Source organism: Callithrix jacchus, chromosome 6 (assembly GCF_049354715.1).
Source record: "Callithrix jacchus isolate 240 chromosome 6, calJac240_pri, whole genome shotgun sequence".
Lineage (NCBI taxonomy): Eukaryota > Metazoa > Chordata > Mammalia > Primates > Cebidae > Callithrix > Callithrix jacchus.
In genome coordinates, this window is record NC_133507.1 from 69,783,981 (window position 1) to 69,804,133 (window position 20,153).

The window sequence follows — 20,153 nt, forward strand, 5'->3', positions numbered from 1 at the left end:
GATTAAGACCAAGAATGACCAAGTATTGCAATATCCTGAGAAAGCAGCCAGCAGGCCACGTCTGCAGGGTCATCTCACTCTAGACCACTGTAGAAGCCACCCAGCCAGCCGTCTCACTTCACCCTCTCCTTGTGTAGGCCATTTGCCCCTTTGCATCCCCAGTGATTCTTCTAAAATGGACATCTGATCCTATCACTTTCCCATTCAAAACCTGCCAAGACTTGCCCCCATCCTCAGGGTAGAGGGCAAAGCCCACAGTATGGCAGGGAGACAGCCCTATGTGCACTGACACTCCAGTATGTCTGTGATTTCCCTTCCCAGAAAGCCTCCTTCCTCTTCTTCATTCACCCCACACCTGTTCTTGTCTCAAGCTCTTTATACTTGCTGTTTCTTCTGCTGGATCAACTCTTTTCTGAAGACCTGCACTCTCAGGTCACCCAGTTCTTATTCAGAGAGACATTTTGCTGTCCTTCCTGTCCAAAGTAGTGCCCTGTGCCCCTCCACCCCATCTCTCCCTCTCTCTCTCTTCCTCTCTCTTCCTTTCTCTCTCTCTCTCCCTCTGTCACACGCACACACACACACAGACACACACACACACATACACCCCACTCTGTCTTCTTGTCCTATTTATTTTTCATCATGGCACTTATCACTACCTGTAATTATACTGTATGTTTATTTGTATATCTCTCTCCTTGCTGGAATAGAAGTTCCACTTGAAGGAACTCTTGCCGGTTTGTTCACTGTTGCATCCCCAGTACTGAGTACATTAAATGCTCAATAAATATTTATTGAATAAATAAATTAATAAATGCCTATGTATCTATTGAGCTTTAGATGCTAATGGCTGATGCATTTGGGGACTGGAAGGTACTATGAAGGTAAATCTCCATTAAAGTTTTCTTCTCATCCATCCACAAATATGAATGTTACTGTGGCAGCTCACCATAGTAAGTGAACAAGTAAACAAGTAGATAAATGTATAAGCAAACCATGTATCAACACTTCTTCTGAGCCCAGCACTGGGTCTAGCACTTCTACCGACAGGAGACAGTGAGGACCTGAGGGCTCACTCTGCTGTTGTGAGTATCTGCCCCTACTAGGGTTTCAGTCCATAAAAAAATGCTTTAGATATACAGCAGTTTCCAGAGATAAAGCCGACATCATACTTACCTGACTTCGTACATTTCTTTCTCCTAGATTTGCATACAATCAAAGGGAACACCCACGGGATGCCGTGTATATTTCCCTTCCAGTATAACCACCAGTGGCATCATGAATGTACCCGTGAAGGTCGAGAAGATGACTTACTGTGGTGTGCCACGACAAGCCGTTATGAAAGAGATGAAAAGTGGGGATTTTGCCCTGATCCCAGTAAGAATAAATTTTGTTTTCTATATATGTCGTGAATAAATCAAAGATGATTAAAAAATTATCTGTATCTAAACAAAAGCACTGGGATTGATATATTGAAGTCCAAATAAGCACCCTGATGGTATTAATATAGATTGTGATTATGGGTTTGTTTTTGCCTTGGAAAGACAATTCTAATCTATATTATTTTTCCATGCATTGAAGAGATGTTAATTAGACATTCTTCATTAAGCTCAGTGCATAATGATGTTTTAACCAAATTATAATACTCTGCGATCTCATTGATCCCAGCTTCCTGGCTGGATAGTTGAAAACAAACCTGATTTCATATAAAGACCAGTTAGCCTTTCAATCCACTCATGAGCTGCCTTAATTTCTCCACATCAAGGCTGTTTGTCTTGCCCATTGTCAAGTCCAGGCACCAGCTGGCCCCTTGATGATCTTTCTAAAATCGCAATTGCCCTCATTATTTCTTGACACTGGATTCTTGACTTGCTTTCCTTAATACTTACCTCCTGGCTATAATCTCATTTGTTTTTTCTTAACTTGATTTTCAAGGTTCAATGGCAGTGGCAGTTTTCTAACTTTTTTTCAGTTAGTGCTTTATTATTTTATTTTTATTTAGCTAGAAGGTTTCCAATTGTTCCCAGGTTTTGGGGAATATTTATGCATACCTCCTACTTTCTATATGCAATTTCCTTCCCCTTGGTTTCTGTGAGTCAGAAAGTATAGCTTTTACAGTCTTTTCATCTCCCATGCCCGTCTCTCCTCTGCATATATAAAATGCAACAAATAAATTTGAAGCAAAGGCAAATTAATGAGATTAACTCCAAAGAATCTGATTTATAAAGTATCTGTAGAATTGTTTTTTAATCCAAGAGCCAGTACAGTTTAGTAAATAAGAAACAGTATAACCTTTGAAATAATCAGGCCAAGATTGGAATCTTGCTTCCTTGCAACAGTGAAATTTTGGGAAGCTCCCTCCATCTAAGTCTCAGTTTCTTCAGCCATAAAATGTAGATAATAGCAGTAACTATTAGGATTATTGCGCAATTCCATTAAATGAGGCATTCAAGGCACTTTTCATAATGTCTGACACACAGTAAACCACTCATAAGGGTTAACAATTGCAGCCAGCAGCAGCAGCAGCAACAACAGCAGCATCAAACCCAATTTATCTTTTCAGCAAACACTTCTGAACAGATGATTTCTCCTCTCTGTTGTCAGTCAACAAGCACTAAGCTAGGCATAGTGGTGAATGCCAAGAGTTTTAGGACTTAGGATCCTCCCTTTAAGGAACTTGGCATTAAGACAGGACAGACAGATTTGCTGTATGCCAGAATATGCAGACTATATTTGAGACAATGCCCTAGAATCACCTGGGAGATAGTTTCAATGCATAACCTGGCCCATCTTCCAGAGATGCAGTGGGTTTAGTATGTAAAACCCAAGCATCTGCATTTTTGAAAAGTGCCCCAGGTCACCATGGTTCAGATCATTCTTCCTCAGGCAATTAATAATATGGAGATAATTCTATGCAATACACATCTATATACAGGGGTAATGTCAATACATTTAACCATCAATATGGTAGGGAGACCTTACAGTGGAGACCTTAGTGTGGGGGTTGGGAATTCTAGAGGCCCACTGCTGATATTAACCCCTTAGCTGCTGGAATGTGGGGGGTGGGGAGCAGGGAAGCCTGGGGCAACAATGGCTATTCACCAACCAGCATGAAAGCATTTTGTTATTTTATAACTGTCAAATCACCAGCCTTCTCTATCTGAATCTAAATGTATGCATGTAGGTGTGTATGCATGTAATCCCTACACACCTTGAATTCCTGAACCAGATTTTATATTATTTTTATTATTGTCATATTATTTACATCATCTCTTCTCTTTCCTTTTCTATCCCCAACAGATGTCATTATTAAAACCAAATAAATGAACAAATACTAATAAAGTTAACACATACGTCACACGACTCTAGTACTAGGGACTTTAAATTAAAAAAAAAAAAAAAACCTACGGCATTCTCCGTAAGATTCTGAAAAGAACCCTGCCACCAACCTCTGTCACTTATAAGCAATGACAGTTTCCCAGTGGAAGCCTGGGTTCAGTGGTGCTCTGGGCTTTCCATTCCTGAGACTATCTATCTGTTCAGCCTCCTATGACTCAGAAGCTTCCTCCACTTGACAGCCTGCCAGATTCCAGCTCTCCTGACCTTTACCACAACCAGCAGAGAGCATGTTTATTTGTTCGGTGCCAGTTTTCTTCCTTTCTCATTACTTTTGGCTCCTGGTAGCCAATATAACTCAAAATGACATGTCAGAGATTGAAACCTGAGCACGCCAATAGCTCTTTCCATGAGGTCAACAAGTGGATAGCACAGGGAAGAGTGAGTGGAATAAAGTAAAGGTCTTCACTGCTGTATCTCACCCTTCTTATGTGGGAGGTTTTTTTTTTAAAAAATATCTCAATCTAAAATGATGCTACCTTTGTTTGGAAAAAAAATTTATTGTAAATGAGCAAAATTTAAAGTTAGTATTCATAAACACATACACAGCAGTGAAGGATGTAATAAAACATCTTCAGCAATAAGGATGACACACAGGAATTTCTCTGGGTTTGTTTAGAGGCAATTCTGGGCCTTTCTAGGTTGTATGCCTTAAACAGCTGCAATTATACTGTATGTTTATTTGTATATCTCTCTTAGTTATATATCTCTCTTAGTTGTATATCTCTCTTTGTATATCTCTCTTAGCAGTCACACTTAGTTAATTTGAGATATTTTTAGGGTACCTACCTGTGGAATGATATGTTTATCCTTGAACCTTATTTTTATATAATTCTGATCAGTTGCTAGAGTGACATAATAGAGCAAATTTTGGCTAGGCACAGTGGCTCCCGCCTATAATCCCAACACTTTGGGAGGCTGAGGCAGTCAGATCACTTGAGGTCAGGAGTTCAAGACCAGCATGACCCACATGGTGAAACTCCATTTCTACTAAAAATAGAAAAATTAGCTCTGCGTGGTGGTGCACACCTGTAATCCCAGCTAATTAGGAGGCTGAGGCAGAAGAATTTCTTGAACATGGGTGGTGGAGGTTGCAGTGAGCCAAGATTGTGCCACTGCACTCCAACCTGGGTGACAGAGCAAGACTCTGCCCCCCCACCACCACAAAAAAAGAAAAACAACCAGATTGATACAATAAATGTATGGTCGCTCTCACCTGAGCCCTCAACATGGATCAGCAATGCTATATGGTTCTGTCATGCAGCTCTCTCATACCCCACAGTGTTGCTGCCAACATCTCTATTCTCCTCTAAGTTCAAACCCTACCTTCCAATCTCCTTCCTAATTCTCATCAGGTTACCTCAGTTTCTACCTCATAATGGCAAAAAGATCCATCAGAAAGGCAGTTTTGGCAACTTCTAGCTCCCTAATCTTAAAGCCTACGTGTGCCTGTGCCCATCTTTATTTCCTCCCTTCTATGCATAAGGATGATGTTCCTCCTTCTATGTGGGCCAAGTCTCCTCACCTGGGCTCTGGAGCTCCTCATCCAACCTTCTCCAACCTGTATCTCAGTGGTTCTCAAAGTGTGATCCCTATTCAATCAGCGTCGGAATTCCCTGGGAGCTTGCTAGAAATGCATAGTAGCAGTCCCACCCTAGACCATCATATCAGAAATTCTAGAAGTTTTAACAAACTTCTAGGTGATTCCAGTGCATACCCATACTCTGCTGGGCCCTTGTCCTTAGCAGTTAGACCTGTGCGAGTCTTAAAATAAATCTTAAAAATAATGCAATTCCTTCATCCCAATTTATGCCTCCTGAAAACACCTCTCTCTCTCATCCTCTATATAAAAAGGATTCGCAAAAGAATTATTGCTGGGCATGGTAGCTAATGCCTGTAATCCCAGCAATTTGGGAGGCCAAGGAGGGCAGATCACCTGAGGTCAGGAGTGCGAGACCAGCCTGACCAACACGGAGGAGCCCCCTCTCTACTAAAAATATAAAATTAGCTTGGCGTGGTGGCTTAGGCCTGTAATCCCAGCTACTCGGGAAGCTGAGGCAGTAGAATCACTTGAACGGGGAGGTGGAGGTTGCAGTGAACAGAGATCGCGCCACTGTGCTCCAGCCCGAGCAACAAGAGGGAAACTCTGTCTCAAAAAAAAAAAAAAGAATTGTTTATGCCTTCTCACTTTGCTTTCCTTCTTCAGGACACTCTCTCCTCTTGTCCGACCTGGACTTCCATTTCCACAGACTATTCATCCATTTATTCATTTAACAAATTTGTATTGGACACCTACTATGTGCCAGTGACCCCTCTGGCTCCTGAGGTTATAACTGTGAATGTGAAATACGAAAGTCATAGTGCCTGCCCTGATGAAATTCACATTCAAGTATAATGCCCAAATTAATATATAATTACAGTTTATCGTAGGTTCTACCTTAGGAAAATACAGTATTATAAGTGAGAATCCAATGTTAAAATTGAGAATCATGGCAGACTTTCCTAAGGAAGTTGTATTTGAGCTCTAACTCAAGAGATGAGTAGAAGTTGTCAAGATGGAGAGTGGGGAAATGAGATATTCATTCAGAGAAGCATGGTGCAGCCATGTGCAAAGCAAAGGGAAAGGGAGTGGTCAGCATGGGTTGTGCACAATAAAGGGGGTATACGGTTTAAATAAAACTAATACTAATAATAAAACCAAGTAAAAAACAGCGTGCTTTTGATTCAGCACGCACATGCTCTAACAATTCTAAACAACGTCAGTGATAAAAATACCCCCACCTGTCCAGGCTGACTGCATGTCACTGGCCAAATATCTGAAGGTTTGAAGAGGGAAGAGCTTATTGCCATCTAAGAAAGACAATGTGGCAAGAGTACAGTGGTTGAAGAAGAGAGAAGACACCCTGAAAAGATAGAGCCCAATTCATAGACAGGCTAGATAGTTCAAAGTGTCATAAAGGTAAGGACTTACCTAATTCTAAGTGCAAAAGGAAGCCATAAAAGGCTTTTAAGCAGGAGAGTGATGATAATCTTTAAAAAAACATTTAAGGATTACTCTGGCTCCATTGGACCGAATGACTTGGAAGGGAGGAATATGCAAATCCTGGAGACTTGGTAGAAAGTTGGAACAACAGTCTGGTCCAGGAGTAGTGGTGGCTTCAGTTGGGTGACAGCCAGGGGCTTGGAGAAATGTGAATGTATTGAAAATCTAATTTGTTGTCAAACTGAACAGGACCTAGTTATCAGGAGCTTAGCTGGGCTAAAGACAGCTGAGCTGTCAGGTGTTGGAGTAGCTGATTAGCAACAAGCCAAAAATGAAATCGTTAAGCTGTTGATCACTCACTAGATGGTGTAAGGAAGAGTCTAAAAGAATTTGCCACCTCCCCCACCTCGCCCCTCACTTCCATTTTTACCCAGGGAATAGCACAGGCATCAAGGGTTAGTGGATCGGCACAGACATGAGTTCAGTTCAGCTCACTGTTGAGAGAACCCTAAACAACAACAATAAAGGCTTTTCAGTTTTATAGATTCTGGGTTGGGGTAAGATGAGGGGAAGAGCTAGGAGACAAAAAGTACTGAGCACTGAGTCAGAATGGGGAAAATGTGTCTTCAAGATTCCACTCTTTCATTTGATCCCAGCCTCAGCAGAGGCATCTGAAGAGGACCTTGGCCCACAGCTTCACATAGAAAGAGACCTAGGAACTGAAGGCGCCTGCACCAGAAATGCAAATAACACAGAGCACAATGGGCCTGAGGGGCCTGGACCCATAACTATAAATCTTTTTAAAAACTGCAGTATGCCAGCTCTGCACCAAATCTGGGGTGGAGGCAGCTTTCCCCCATAAGCCTGCCGGGTAAAGCCTTTGTAACTGCCTATGGTCAGGCCTTAAGAATCACATATAGGTTTTTAACCAGGAGTAGGACTTCTCACTACTAAGAACTTGGAGGCTAGGAGAGAAAGTGAGACATTAATTCACACTCCATGTTTCTGACTCGCTTAGCTAAGTTTATGGAGATATACATTTGGAAAAGTACTATTCAGGTTGGCACATGCTACATGTGAGTCAGTTAGGTAGAGATGTGGACTAGGCAGGTAGATGTAATGGTCTCTGTGTATTTGGAAGTTATGGGAAATGGACCCATGAAAACAAGTTAGATAGCCGTGTGTAGAATAGAAAGGAATGGGGCTCAGGGCCAAGCCTTAAGGCCTCCAACATTTAATTTGAGTAGAGAAGAATAAATCAGCAAAGGAGACTGAAAGGGGGCAGCCAGGGAGGTATAAGGGAATCCAGGCATGGGAAGTCCAGAAAAGAGTAAATCAGCACAAAGAGGGAACTCGGCCTGCCAAGTGCTGATGAAGGGCCTTGTTGATAAAGTCTCAAACTAACATTTGCTGAATTTGGCAACACAGGGATCACTGATGGCCTTAACAAGATATACCTTAATTGCCAGATTGAGTGGATGAGAGGGTAAGTGGGGAATTAGAAGAGGATGAAACACTTCCCGAGTCATTCTACAAATGCACTTCAGTTCATTAAAAGAGAGGTGTAGTTTAGGAGGTGGGAAATCACCTATTTATAACACCAGGCAAAAGATTTTGGTACTCTCTCATCACATAATAGGAGACCCAAAGTTATAAATGACACAACTGCTCCCCTGAAGAAGCTCATAGTTTAGCAATAGAAGAAATGATATAAAGTCAGTCAAAGATGTAAAGAATATGACAATAGTATTATAGCCCTTAAATTAGAATTTTTCAAGAATAATAAACATACCTGAGACAACAGCCTTTGATCTTGCATTTTCTGTGGCTTGGAAAGAGATTATATATAAGTGCGAATGCCCAGGTCAAGGTGGGAGCCTGTGGCAGGTAGGTCCCTGGGGAGCAGTCTCCAAGCCAAAGGTTAACATGTGGGAGTTTTTTGGGGGAGCCCCTTCAGGATCAGTTCATGTGAAAAGGAAGGGAAGAGAGCAGGAGTGCACAGAACAGGCTCTGATGCAGGCCTGACGGCCCCTAGGCCAACTCTATTCAGAGGTCTCAAGCCGGGGTGACCCTTCAGAGTTGCCCCTTGTTGGGATGGGGGTCTAAGTATGTCACTACATTGACCGTCATGGTCTGCCAGCTGCCCTTGGGAAGGGAGAGTGACATTGGGCAGAGACTCTTCTGCCAATGCAATCCTTAAAGGAGGCTTAATACTGAGAGCAGCACATCGCAGTGACCATGACAACATTTTCATTCCGTTACTTACAACCTTCAAATGGGATTCATGGAGTGACATGCAGTCCACCTAGAGAAGCAGAGAAAGGACTTGTGTCTGTCTGTGCAGAAGTACAAACTTTTATACAGGCTGAGTATCCCTCATCCAAAATTCTTGGGCCCCAAAGTGTTATAGATTTCTGATTTTAGGATATTTGCATATACATAATGAGATTTCTTGGGTATGAGACCCAAGTGTAAATACAGAATTCATTTATGTTTTATATACACATTATACCCATAGGCTGTAGGTAATTTTATACAACATTTTAAATAATTTTGTGCATGAAACAAAGTATTGACCAAAACCCGTCACATGGGGTCAAGTGTAGAATTTTCTATTTGTAGTGTCATGTCAGCACTAAAAAAAAAAATCACCACATTGCCCAGGCTGGTCTTGAACTCCTAGGTTCAAGCAATCCACCTGCCTCACCTTTCCAAAAGGCTGGGATTACAGGCATGAACCACCATACCCGGCCTCTTTCTTTCTCTTTTTGTAGCAATAGGGTCTTGCTTCCTTCAGTTTTACTTGCTGATAGCCTTATCTTCTGCCTTCCTTTAATCTTGGATCCTTCTACAAACACATGTATCAGTCAGGAAACTCTACAGACAACCTTAGATTTATATGTGATTTAAAAACCTCTGTAATGTGTGTTGCAACCAGACATGAAAATAAACTGTCCACATTTCACAAGAGGAATATCTAAACTAAGTGTTATCAGAAGGAAAAAACAAACAGAAAGGGTTTTATTGTCAAATAAGTTTCAAGGACACTGAATTAAAATTAAACATCTTTATTACAAAACTTCTCAGAGCCTTGAATATGCTAATGTGCATTGTGAATTTCCCAGAGAATGCTGTGCATGCATTGTGTCTCAGATTTTCCTTGGGAGCCTCTTGAAATTGTCTTACTTTGGGAACCACACTTTAAGAAAGGCTGTCCTAGATGCCTGCTGGTTGCCTGTCAGTCATTTTCAGTCATGCTGCAGTATGGCTCACATTTTCTACATTCTGACATTGTCTGAGTTTGATTTCCGGTCATTATTGTGGCTACTTAGTTCACCTCAGAGTTTGATTTAACATGCTAGCGAAAGCACCCAAACTTGGTTTAATTTTCTGTTGTTTCAAGAAATTTCGGACTTCAGCTCCACATTTCATACTCTATTAAATTTACTTTTGAGCATACTATGCACTAAAGACATTCAGCCAATGTCTTCCAGGTGGATCTTGCTTCTATTCCTCTTGGCTAAAAGAACTTTCTTAAACTTATGTCAGTGTTCCTGTGCTTGATATTTATTTGAAAACTTGTGTTTACTATTGACTCATACTGTAACCTTATATTTTAGCATTTTGTATTTGGGGAGAAATGCCTTTTGAAATAACATTTGTATCTACTGAAATGAACATTTAAAGTCACAGGTTTTCAATATAAAGTTCCAAATGACAAAATAACTCAGATCTTATTTTCACAAATATTTCGCTTCCATCTCCTCTTAAAACTGGTTTCTATTATTATTCTGGAAAGGATCATAACTTTTTCATTGGTGATTTCTTGTATTTTCTTAGGTAAATCATGAAAGAGTTTGACCATATCTTAGCAATGACAATGCAGATTTTATCATAAAGACCTAATCAAGAATAGATTAGGCACTAAAGTTTTAGAGATTGCAAGATGGAATAATTCCATTCAGATTCCTCTTAGAAATATGTTGCTGTATAGATAAAATAAGACTTGAATGTTTTTAATGGACATTGTTTCCAGCCTCTGCAGAAGTAAGTTGTGATGCTATTTGGGAGAAGGACCTCAATTCACACATTTGCTACCAGTTCAACCTGCTTTCATCTCTCTCTTGGAGTGAGGCACATTCTTCATGCCAGATGCAAGGAGGTGCACTATTAAGTATTACAGATGAAACTGAAGAAAATTTCATAAAGGGTAAGTAGGTGGATGATGCACATTGATACTGATACAATAAAAAGGCTGTTGTTAACTGTTTTCACATGTACAAAAATATATGCTGAAAAAATTTCTTAAAAAATATTTTTCTTTCCTTAATATGGCCCAAAACTCTAAACCAAAATTTTTCCTTGAATGCTGAGTGATTCCATTTGACATCCAATGATGTCTTTTTTATTTTCTCTCCCTTGGAAAAGAGAATTTGAAGCCACAGCAAGGGACCCAGGAGAGTGGCAATTCTAACAAGTACATCAGGAAGATTTCTAAATTTAAGGGCTAGTTTTTCTCTTCTGGAGATTTTAATTATTCCATTTTCATTAATAAATCATTAAGTATTTTATTAAATGAACAAGATCTTACCTATCACTTACCATGTGCAGGTACATCATAGGCCTTCTGGTGGGTACCAAAAAAACCCTTGAAATTTAATGGGAAAAGCAAAAGCACATATATGTTAACTAACAGTATAGACAATAATATGTTATAAGAATTGTAAACTTAGACTTATGTTTCATCACCTAAACTCTCCTCTTACTTCTCCTTTATACATTAAATGTGTTTGTATGTGTGTACATACACCTCTTTAAAAACTTGTGGAAATATTAGAAAATATCACAAAATTAGTCACTTTTATAAACAGTTTTTGATGCCAATTTTTGTCCAATTTTATTGCATATATAGTACATGTTTATTTTAGAATAATTTTTAAGATTCAGGTATATAGAAAGCAAAAAAATGAAAAAGTTCCCATAGTTCTGTAATCCAGAGATAACTGTGTTTCTCTGCAAAAATATATGAAGGCATGCGTACATACATAGTATATGTAAAAAATGGTATTATACAAAAATGTGGCAGCCATCAAGCGCGGTGGCTCACACCTGTAAACCCAGCACTTTGGGAGGCCAATGCAGGTGGATCAATTGAGGCCAAGAGTTCAAGACTAGCCTGGCCAACATGGTGAAACCCCCTCTCTACTAAAAATACAAAAATTAGCCCTATGTGGTGGCACACACCTGTAGTCTCAGCTACTCAGTAGGCTGAGGCAGGGGAATCACTTGAACCTGGGAGGTGGAGGATGCAGTGAGTTGAGATTGCACCATTGCACTCCAGCCTGGGCAGCAGAATGAGACTGCATATCAAAACACATACATAAAAAATTAAAATAAATAAAAACATGGCAGCTATTGCATAGTGGTTAGGAGCAGGGAGCCACCTGCCTGGGTTTAAATCCTGCCTCTACTACTTGAGTACCACGGTTGCTGAAGCAACTGATTTAACCACTCTGTGCCTCAATTTCCCCCCTACCAAGTGGAAGTAATAAAAATGCAAATCCTTGGTGCAGATTACATATTTTAATATAGGTGAAATCTTATAAAAGCGCCTGGCACACATAATAAACACTCAGTGTGTTTTAACCATTTAACAACATCTGTGTACACAATTCGGTAATCTAATTATTTTGTTTACCTATATATAAGGAACATTGGCCTGGATCTATAAATATAGATCTAAGTTATAATTTTTAATGGTTACAAAGTAGTATAGGTTAGTGGTAATATATTGATTGAATCTCCTTTCCTTAGAGATATTGATAAAACTATTTGTTTTGTTATTTATTTGTTGATATTATAAAACATCCCTGCACATATCTTTGTGCATACATCCCCAATTATTTCTCTATAAGTTTGAAGAAGTGGGTTCACTGGATGGAAAAGTAAGCACATTTTCAAGCTTTTGAAAGTCATTAACATCTTCCAGAAGGATTGTAAGCAACAAATGAACAATGCGTGCCCACCCTTTCCCCACAGCTATGCAGAAGTCAGAAATTATTATTGAATTTGATTTGAGTAAGTCATAGTGCAGGAAAACATCAATTTTCAAAATCATTATAAGCCTGGAATGGTCTTTATGTAAAAGTTTGCACACCATTTATGAATTACAATTATCTATCTTAACTGCCAGGATTTCTCATGAGATGGTCTGGACTTATGCATCAAATTTGAATCACAATTTTAAAAAATAAGACATGTCAGGAACTTTGATTTAACTACCTCAGTTCTATAATTAGTCTGTGGGAAATGTTTGGAAGAACAGAAGTCTATTCATAAAGGCAGAAACCTGTTCCAACCAAGGTATTTTTTAATTATGAAAATAGTCTAATGTTTCTTGCTAATTCTGGTGAACATATACTATGGTATAAGGAATTATCTAAGCTGTCACAAATGCCAAGAAATATCCAAAGGAATTTAAATTCAAGCTTCTTATTACAGTATTGTGAGCCAGCTTAGTCCTAAAGGTAAATAGATGGTTTTTTTGTGCCTCCAGACACGGATTATAAATTGCACAATGATTTTTTATGTTCATTATTAAAACAATTGCACAATGGGTATTCAAAACAATTCTAAGATAAGAATAATTAATGTTTTAATATTTTAACTTGATTTTAAAATATCACTTGGCACTTGTCTGAATGTGAAATGTGAAAATTTCTCCCTGCTTTGTCAATCCATTTCACTTCTTATCATCATAAGACCTGTTAAATGATTTAATCAAATGGTGATATTGAAAGGAATAATCAAATGGACATTAGAAAGAGATTCCATGTGAATGCCGCAGAAATTTGGAAGGGTGAAACCCATGTATAGTATGCTGTTCTGTTTATTGATTTCTGGGAGTCTCAAAATTATAAAGCACCTTTTTCTCTTTTCTTGAATGGGTTAGGCTCTTTGAGTTTTGCACAATTGTATTGAAATATCTCATCACTGAGGATGCTGCAGCCTTGTTATATGACTACAATAACCTTCACAACCTGGGTAATCATACAATCTATCATCCAAACTGAGATTCTTTTGAGAGTAAAAGGGACTGTGATTAATAATTATTCTGGAACTAGCAGCATGAACCATGAGTTTTCCAGGAAAACTGGGGCATACGGTCACCCTGTTTATAACCCTTATCCATCAGGGTCTTGATCTCAGGCAGGACCCCTGTATCTGACTAAAAATAAATTGGGCTCTGAAGCAGATGAATCGTAAGAGAACAATGCTCTCCTTTGTAGATTAGATGAGTAAATGGCAGCATTTCAAAGTTTCACAAAATTGCCACTTTCATTAAGTTTCTGACACTAGGTTTTGGTTTTTTCCCCCCTTCCAAAATTTTACTGCACAAGTAGTACCTATTTGTTCTGGAATAATGTTTAAAATGTAGGTGCACAAAAAGAAAAACTAAAGAGAAATTTCCATAATTCTGTAACTTTAATAACTATGTTTTTCTGCACATCAATGCATGTTTTTATTCATAGTATCCATAACAAAAATTATATTGCATTAAACCGCGAGTTGTAGTGGTCTGGTTAAGAGCCAGCCTGCCATAAAATCTTCTCCCGCCTCAAGCTGTGGAAGCAGCTTCCAGTTTGCACTGCACACAGCCTTAGGTCCCGACCTGCTAGGGATCCCTTGAGACACTCTGGTCCCTCTTGTTGAGCCACCCAACTCCTGGTGGCTCTCACACTGTACACCCCTCGCTGATCTACTTATCTCAGCACACTTTTTTTTTGAGACGGAGTTTTTTGCTCTTGTTGCCCAGACTGGAGTGCAATGGCGTGATCTCGGCTCCCGGGTAGCTGGGATTACAGGCATACGCCACCACGCCCGGCAAATTGTTTTTGTCTTTTTAGTACAGACGGGGTTTCTCCATGTTGGTCAGGCTGGTCTTGAACTCCCGAGTTCAGGTGATCTGCCCACCTCGGCCTCCCAAAATGCTGGGATTACAGGCATGAGCCACTGCGCCTGGCCTTCAGCACACCTTTTTAGCTTTGAAGATGTGCCTCTGTTTACTTTCTGGGAGCGACCCTGCAGACCTGCTCCTCCACCCTATGAAACCTTTAAGTTCATGAGCTCACTCAAGTAAGATGGCCTCAAGCATGCAATCTTGCACCCTTGTCTAGATTGACAGCCACTGAAAGGCGACATTTCGAGGTACTTGCGTGAAGCTTTCACAGTTGAAAAACAGCTGTCAGTGAGCTGCTCTGTTTCTCAAGATGGTGGGAACCTGCTTTGTCACTCAGAAGCACCATGTGCATTCTGTGCACCTTTCCTGTCATTGACTGGGATTAATTTCTGACTCCATGATTCAGGAATAGGAGAGCAAGAAAGACACGTAACACTGGATTTTTTTTTTTGAAGCTCCATAATTTTCATTTCAGAGCACGTGAGCAGTAAAGCAGTGGAGGTGTGGATCGGTCTCAATCAGCTGGATGAACACGCTGGCTGGCAGTGGTCTGATGGAACGCCGCTCAACTACCTGAATTGGAGCGCAGGTACCCGCGGTGTTTTCTTTGCCTTCATCATGTGGCATCATCCTGCAGCCTTACACAGCAGCATTTCCCATGCACATAGGGCATGCTTTTGTGAGAGTAACTTATAAACATCTTTTAGCCTGACTGAATTCCTTTAAGGCAAGCTTTTCCAAACAAGAAAATAGAGACCAAGGAAACAAGCTTTTTAGCCAAAGTTGCAGGAAGGTTTGAGTGCAAGCCAAGATTTCAGTCTGCTGTTTTAAAAATAGCAACAAATTCCAAAATATCTCTCTACTTTAAAATAATAAAATTGGGTCTTTTGGAATCTTTGGGAAATCATTTAATTGACATGCCTGCAAAATCATAGACAACATCTTATGAGATATAACATCTTATAAAATCTACTATATATGACAAATAGAAGGGCTGTCCCCTTGATGCTAAAAGTACATTTCAATATGTATTATACTAACTGCTTTTACTTCTAACATTAAACACACTCATTGTATTTTCAGAGGTAAATTTTGAGCCGTTTGTTGAATATCATTGTGGAACATTTAGTTTGCTTATGCCAAGTGCCTGGAGGAGTCGGGATTGTGAGTCCACCTTGCCATATATATGTAAAAAATATCTAAACCACGTTGATCATGAAATAGTTGGTAAGTGTTTTATTTTAATTTGTTGTTAGATGTTGTTTACTTGTCCTCTCAGTATATGTAAATTCCTCTAGTTTTTGCTAATAGTTCATAATGTAAACTTAGCCAAAGCTAGTTTATCTTTACACACAAAAAAATATACATCAAAGGGACTATGAATTTGTTAACAAATGCATTTAGGTTTTTACTAAAAACTGAAATAAACTGAGCATAACAAACATTTTTTTCCGGTCTTTTACAAAAATTGTACTATTTAGTTATTCTGGATCCAAAAAATAAGATATGTTTCTTTTTCTATTCTAGTGTTGAGTTTTGTTTATTGTTCCCCTAGAAATTAAACATAATTTAGAAAACAATTTTATAGAATTATTTACTTCATTGATTTTCTGACACACTCTGAATCTCTTATTAGCAATATCATCTCCTCCCTGAAATCACATGCAGAACTTTTAGATGGAGTTGATACTTAAATAATACCTAATTGCAATCTAGCACCAGAAGTCCAATTATTTCAGTTTTCAAAGTCTATAACCTCTATAAGGTCTATAGTTTCTGTGAGAATTAATATCTCACAGAATTTTTATTTTTAGAGATAAAGGTATAACAAAGGTATTTAAAAGAATCATTACAAAAATAATTAGGAAAAAACTCTAGATTTAAAATAAGCTGAATTATCATTTTTAAATATTGTCCCTTACAACTTGGTTTTAACTTCTATTTTCCTTTAAATAGCTAAGCCGAGGAGTTTTATAGAATATGGGGTACAAGCTGGGGAAAGAAGAAGCATCTTGCAGTTTTCTTTCCATTGTTTCAGGAATTTGCTGAAATTACTACCACCTGTTATTGTCCTTCTCCCTCCCTCTCTTCCTTCTGTCATGTTCCTTTCTTCATTCCTTCTCTCTTCATTTTTTCTTTCTTTATTATGCCATCTTGCATTCCCTCTTGACACCCTTCTTTTATTCTGTTATATTTATCCTTCTGATCTGCTAGTTGAGGTCAGAAGACCAGAAATGGGAGTAGTTAAGTTAGCTTGTTTGGATTATTTGCTGTTGCTTCAAGTTCAACAAATTCTTCTGAAGATCGATTCAGTCCACTGGCTTCAACCTTTGTGCTTCCCCTGCTTCAGTCAGAGAAGATCCTCTTTAAAATTCCATGTGTTATTGCTTTTGTCTTTGTTTTGTCTTGCTATTGTCACCCAAGCTGGAGTGCAATGGCACAATCTTGGCTCACTGCAACCTCCACCTCCCAGGTTCAAGCGATTCTCATGCCTCAGCCTCCTGAGTAGTTATGATTACAGGCACCTGCCACCATGCCCAGCTAATATCTGTATTTTTAGTAGAGTTGGGGTTTCACCACGTTGGCCAGGCTGGTCTTGAACACCTGACCTCAGGCGATCCGCCCAGCTGGGCCTCCCAAAGTGCTGGGATTGCAGGCATGAGCCACCATATCCAGCTTAAAATTCCATGTTTAAACATAATTCTGTGAGTGTTTTTTTAGGCTGAAAACCTCTGGAGTCAATAATATATAAAGTTCTAACATTCTTTGGCCATGATTCTAATTGCTGTCAGAGTCCTAGAAACAATTTTAAAAGAAAGTTTTGTTTCCCAAATAGCAGTGAAATCGTATTTAGTTTAACTAAATTAGTTCTTAATGGAGGCACCTAGTTGTGGTTAATAAAATAAGGTAAAAATGCCATCATCAGAATGGGGGCAAACTCCTGAGAAAGGAAAGCCAAAATGCAGCAATATGCATCACCACTGGCCTCCAATGTCCAAAGCATCATGGCACTTAGTTCCTGTAAGTTCCACCCAGAGTCCCTATCAGTCCAGAGCAACGCCACAGACACTCAGACTTATCTTCAAAGTGAAACCTATTTGTCTTCCCCATTTTAGAGGAAGTCATCAGAGTTTTAGGCTCTTTTCAGCTGGGGATAAATATCTGCCTTACCCATACACTATGTATAAAATCCTTGGAATACTTTAAATAGTATCCCATAATACTTCTAAATGTAAAACGTTTTCAAAAATGAACACGTTTTACATTTAAATTTTAAATTTTATATCTAGCCCCAACACTCTGCTTTCATTGTATGTCCTTTGTCAAGACTCTTTACTTCTTCGGTTTTGTTGTTGTTGATGTTTGTTTTACTTTTTTACTATTTTTTAGAATAAAATTTGCTGTGTGTGTTTAAAGTATACAACATGTCATAGGATACATATATAGTACAATGGTTATTATAGTGAAACAAATTAACACATCCATCATCTCACTTAGTTACCCATTTCCCCCAATGTGACAATAGCAACTATAATCTCCTCGTTTAGCAAAAATCCTGAATACACCACATTAACTATAATCCGCATGCTGTACGGTAGACTTTCAGACTTGTCCTTCCTCCATATCTGCTATTTGTATCCTTTTTCCTACCTCAGCTCATTTTCCCTCTTTGACCCCTAGTAGTCTTTCATCCATTCAACTATTCTGTGTTTTGATTAGATAATTTCATCAATTTGCATTCAAAGTAATTATAGATAGGTAAGGACTCACTGCTGCCATTTCGTTCATTGTTTTCTGGTTGTTGTATAGGTTTTTTTCTTCCTCTCATTGTTTACCTTTGTGATTTGGTGATTTTGTGTGTGTGCTAAATTTCAATTCCTTTCTCTTTATCAGTTCTCTGTTATAGTTTTGTTTTGTTGTTTGCTTTGTGGTTATCATATGGCTTACATAAAACATCTTATAATGGACTGTTTTGCACTAATAATAGCTTAACTTTAGTTGCATACAATCACTCTAGATTTTTACCCTACCCCCAATAGTTAAAATTTTGATTACACAACTTACATCTTTTAATATTATGTATTTCTTAATTTATTGTAGCTATAGTTATGTTTTACAATTTTGGTTATTTATTTATTTCCTTATTTATTTATGTTTTAGAGATAGGGTCTTGCTCTGTCACCCAGGCTGGAATATGATGGCATGATCATAGCTCTACCTCCTGGGTTCAAGTAATCCTCTTACCTCAGCTCCCAAAGTGCTGGGATTACAGTCATGAGCCACTGCACCCAACCTATTTTTGACAATTTTGACTTTAATCTTTAAACTAGATATATAAATCATTTACAGACCACCATTACAGTATTTGAGTATTCTGAACCTGACTATATATTTACCTCTAAGGAAGAAGGGGTACTCTGGAGGTTTGGCTCCAGGGAACAGAGCAGGGCTGTAATTTTGGAACCAGAACTAGTACGGCACAGTGGCAATTCAAGCTCTAAGGGATGAAGCATCAGGCATTGGTGACTCCAGACCCTGGGATGGTGTGACACAGCAGTATCTCAGGCTCTGTGAGATCAGGTTCAGTAGCAGCAAGGACCCAGGAACGGTAGCATGTAGCTGTGGCTTGTTTCCTGGGGGGCAAGGAGCAGCAAAATGATGACTCCACTCTCAAGGAAGGTAGGGTGTCTCAGCAGCTCAGGCTTTGTGGGACTAGTCCAGTTCCAGGAAAGCAGGGTGCTATAGCTGTTTGACCTGGAGGGCAGGATGTCCCAGCCCTGCCAATGCTGTTTCCCTTGGATGCAGGATATCACATCAGCTAAGCCCCAGGAAGCACAGCTGCTCAGCTCAGCCAAGGCACCCATTCTCCCATGATAGGGCTGATTCAGCTTAGGTGCTGGAATGTATGATTGCTTTGGGCAGCTAAAGCACTGTTTCCCCTGGATTTGGGAGCCACTTCAGTTCAGGTGCCAGGGGTGTGACTGTTCTGGGCAGCCAGGGTAGGGATTCCTTGGGAGGCAGGGCGCCACTTCAGTACACCCACTGGGAATATGACTGCTCTGGGCAGCCAAGGCACCATTTTTTTGGAGGCAGGGTAATGAGCCAGATCTGGCTCTGAGGGGCATGGCACAGCAACAACCAGAAAGGGTAGATGGAGCAGCTCGTAGCAGCTTGGCCACACCAGGTAGAGTGAAGGCCCCACAGTAGCTTGGCATGGGGATGGTGGGTCACGGGGTAAAAGTGTTGCAGTGGTTCCAAAAGATGGAAGGGTGCTGTGACTAGTTACCACTGGAGCAGAACATGACATTCTAGCAGAGGTTCCTTTTTCAAGATGGTGCAGTGTAGTAGCCCCATAGGCCACAGAGAGGCAGGGTTACAGCGTCAGAACTTTCTCTGGGGCAAGCATAGTCTTGTAGACTCCAGGCATCCCCTTCAACTGGGCTTAGTGCCTGTGAGAACTGCAGGGGTCCCCAGTCTGATGGAGTTGGAGGCTGCTGGGGTCCACTTGCTCGCCCTTTCCTTACAGGGAGAAGTCCTTCCTGGCTCTAAGCTGCTTCTAATGGGGGCTTGGGAGTGGGTGGTGTGGGCGGCAAGGGTTTCTGTGCTCCATGTTGTTTCTGCAACTCCCTTGATGTGCTCTAGCACTCTTCTTCAGCTGCCTTTGTGAAAATGTAGTCATTTATTCATCACTTTGGCTGTTCCTGTGACAGGGACGAGCCCCAGGTGCTACCAGAAAGGGGTCTTGATCCAGATCCCAAGAAAGACTTGTAGCAAATCCATAAAATGAAAAAAGTAAGTTTATTAGGAAAGTAAAGG

At 39.8% G+C, this 20,153-nt stretch overlaps 1 protein-coding gene across 11 annotated transcripts in view; it reads left to right on the forward strand.

Annotated features, from left to right (window-relative positions):
* PLA2R1 (phospholipase A2 receptor 1) overlaps window positions 1–20,153 on the forward strand; it is a 134,208-nt gene that overhangs the window by 19,630 nt on the left and 94,425 nt on the right. For all 11 annotated transcript variants that reach the window (XR_013518903.1, XR_013518904.1, XR_013518905.1 and 8 more), the window contains exons 3-6: window positions 1,201–1,374; window positions 10,413–10,586; window positions 14,812–14,925; window positions 15,420–15,563. Coding sequence is in view for 7 of the 11 variants with exons in the window: in XM_002749407.7 (XP_002749453.5) it covers window positions 1,201–1,374; window positions 10,413–10,586; window positions 14,812–14,925; window positions 15,420–15,563 (606 nt within the window). In the remaining 4 variants the exon portion in view is untranslated. The remainder of the gene's footprint in view (window positions 1–1,200; window positions 1,375–10,412; window positions 10,587–14,811; window positions 14,926–15,419; window positions 15,564–20,153) is intronic.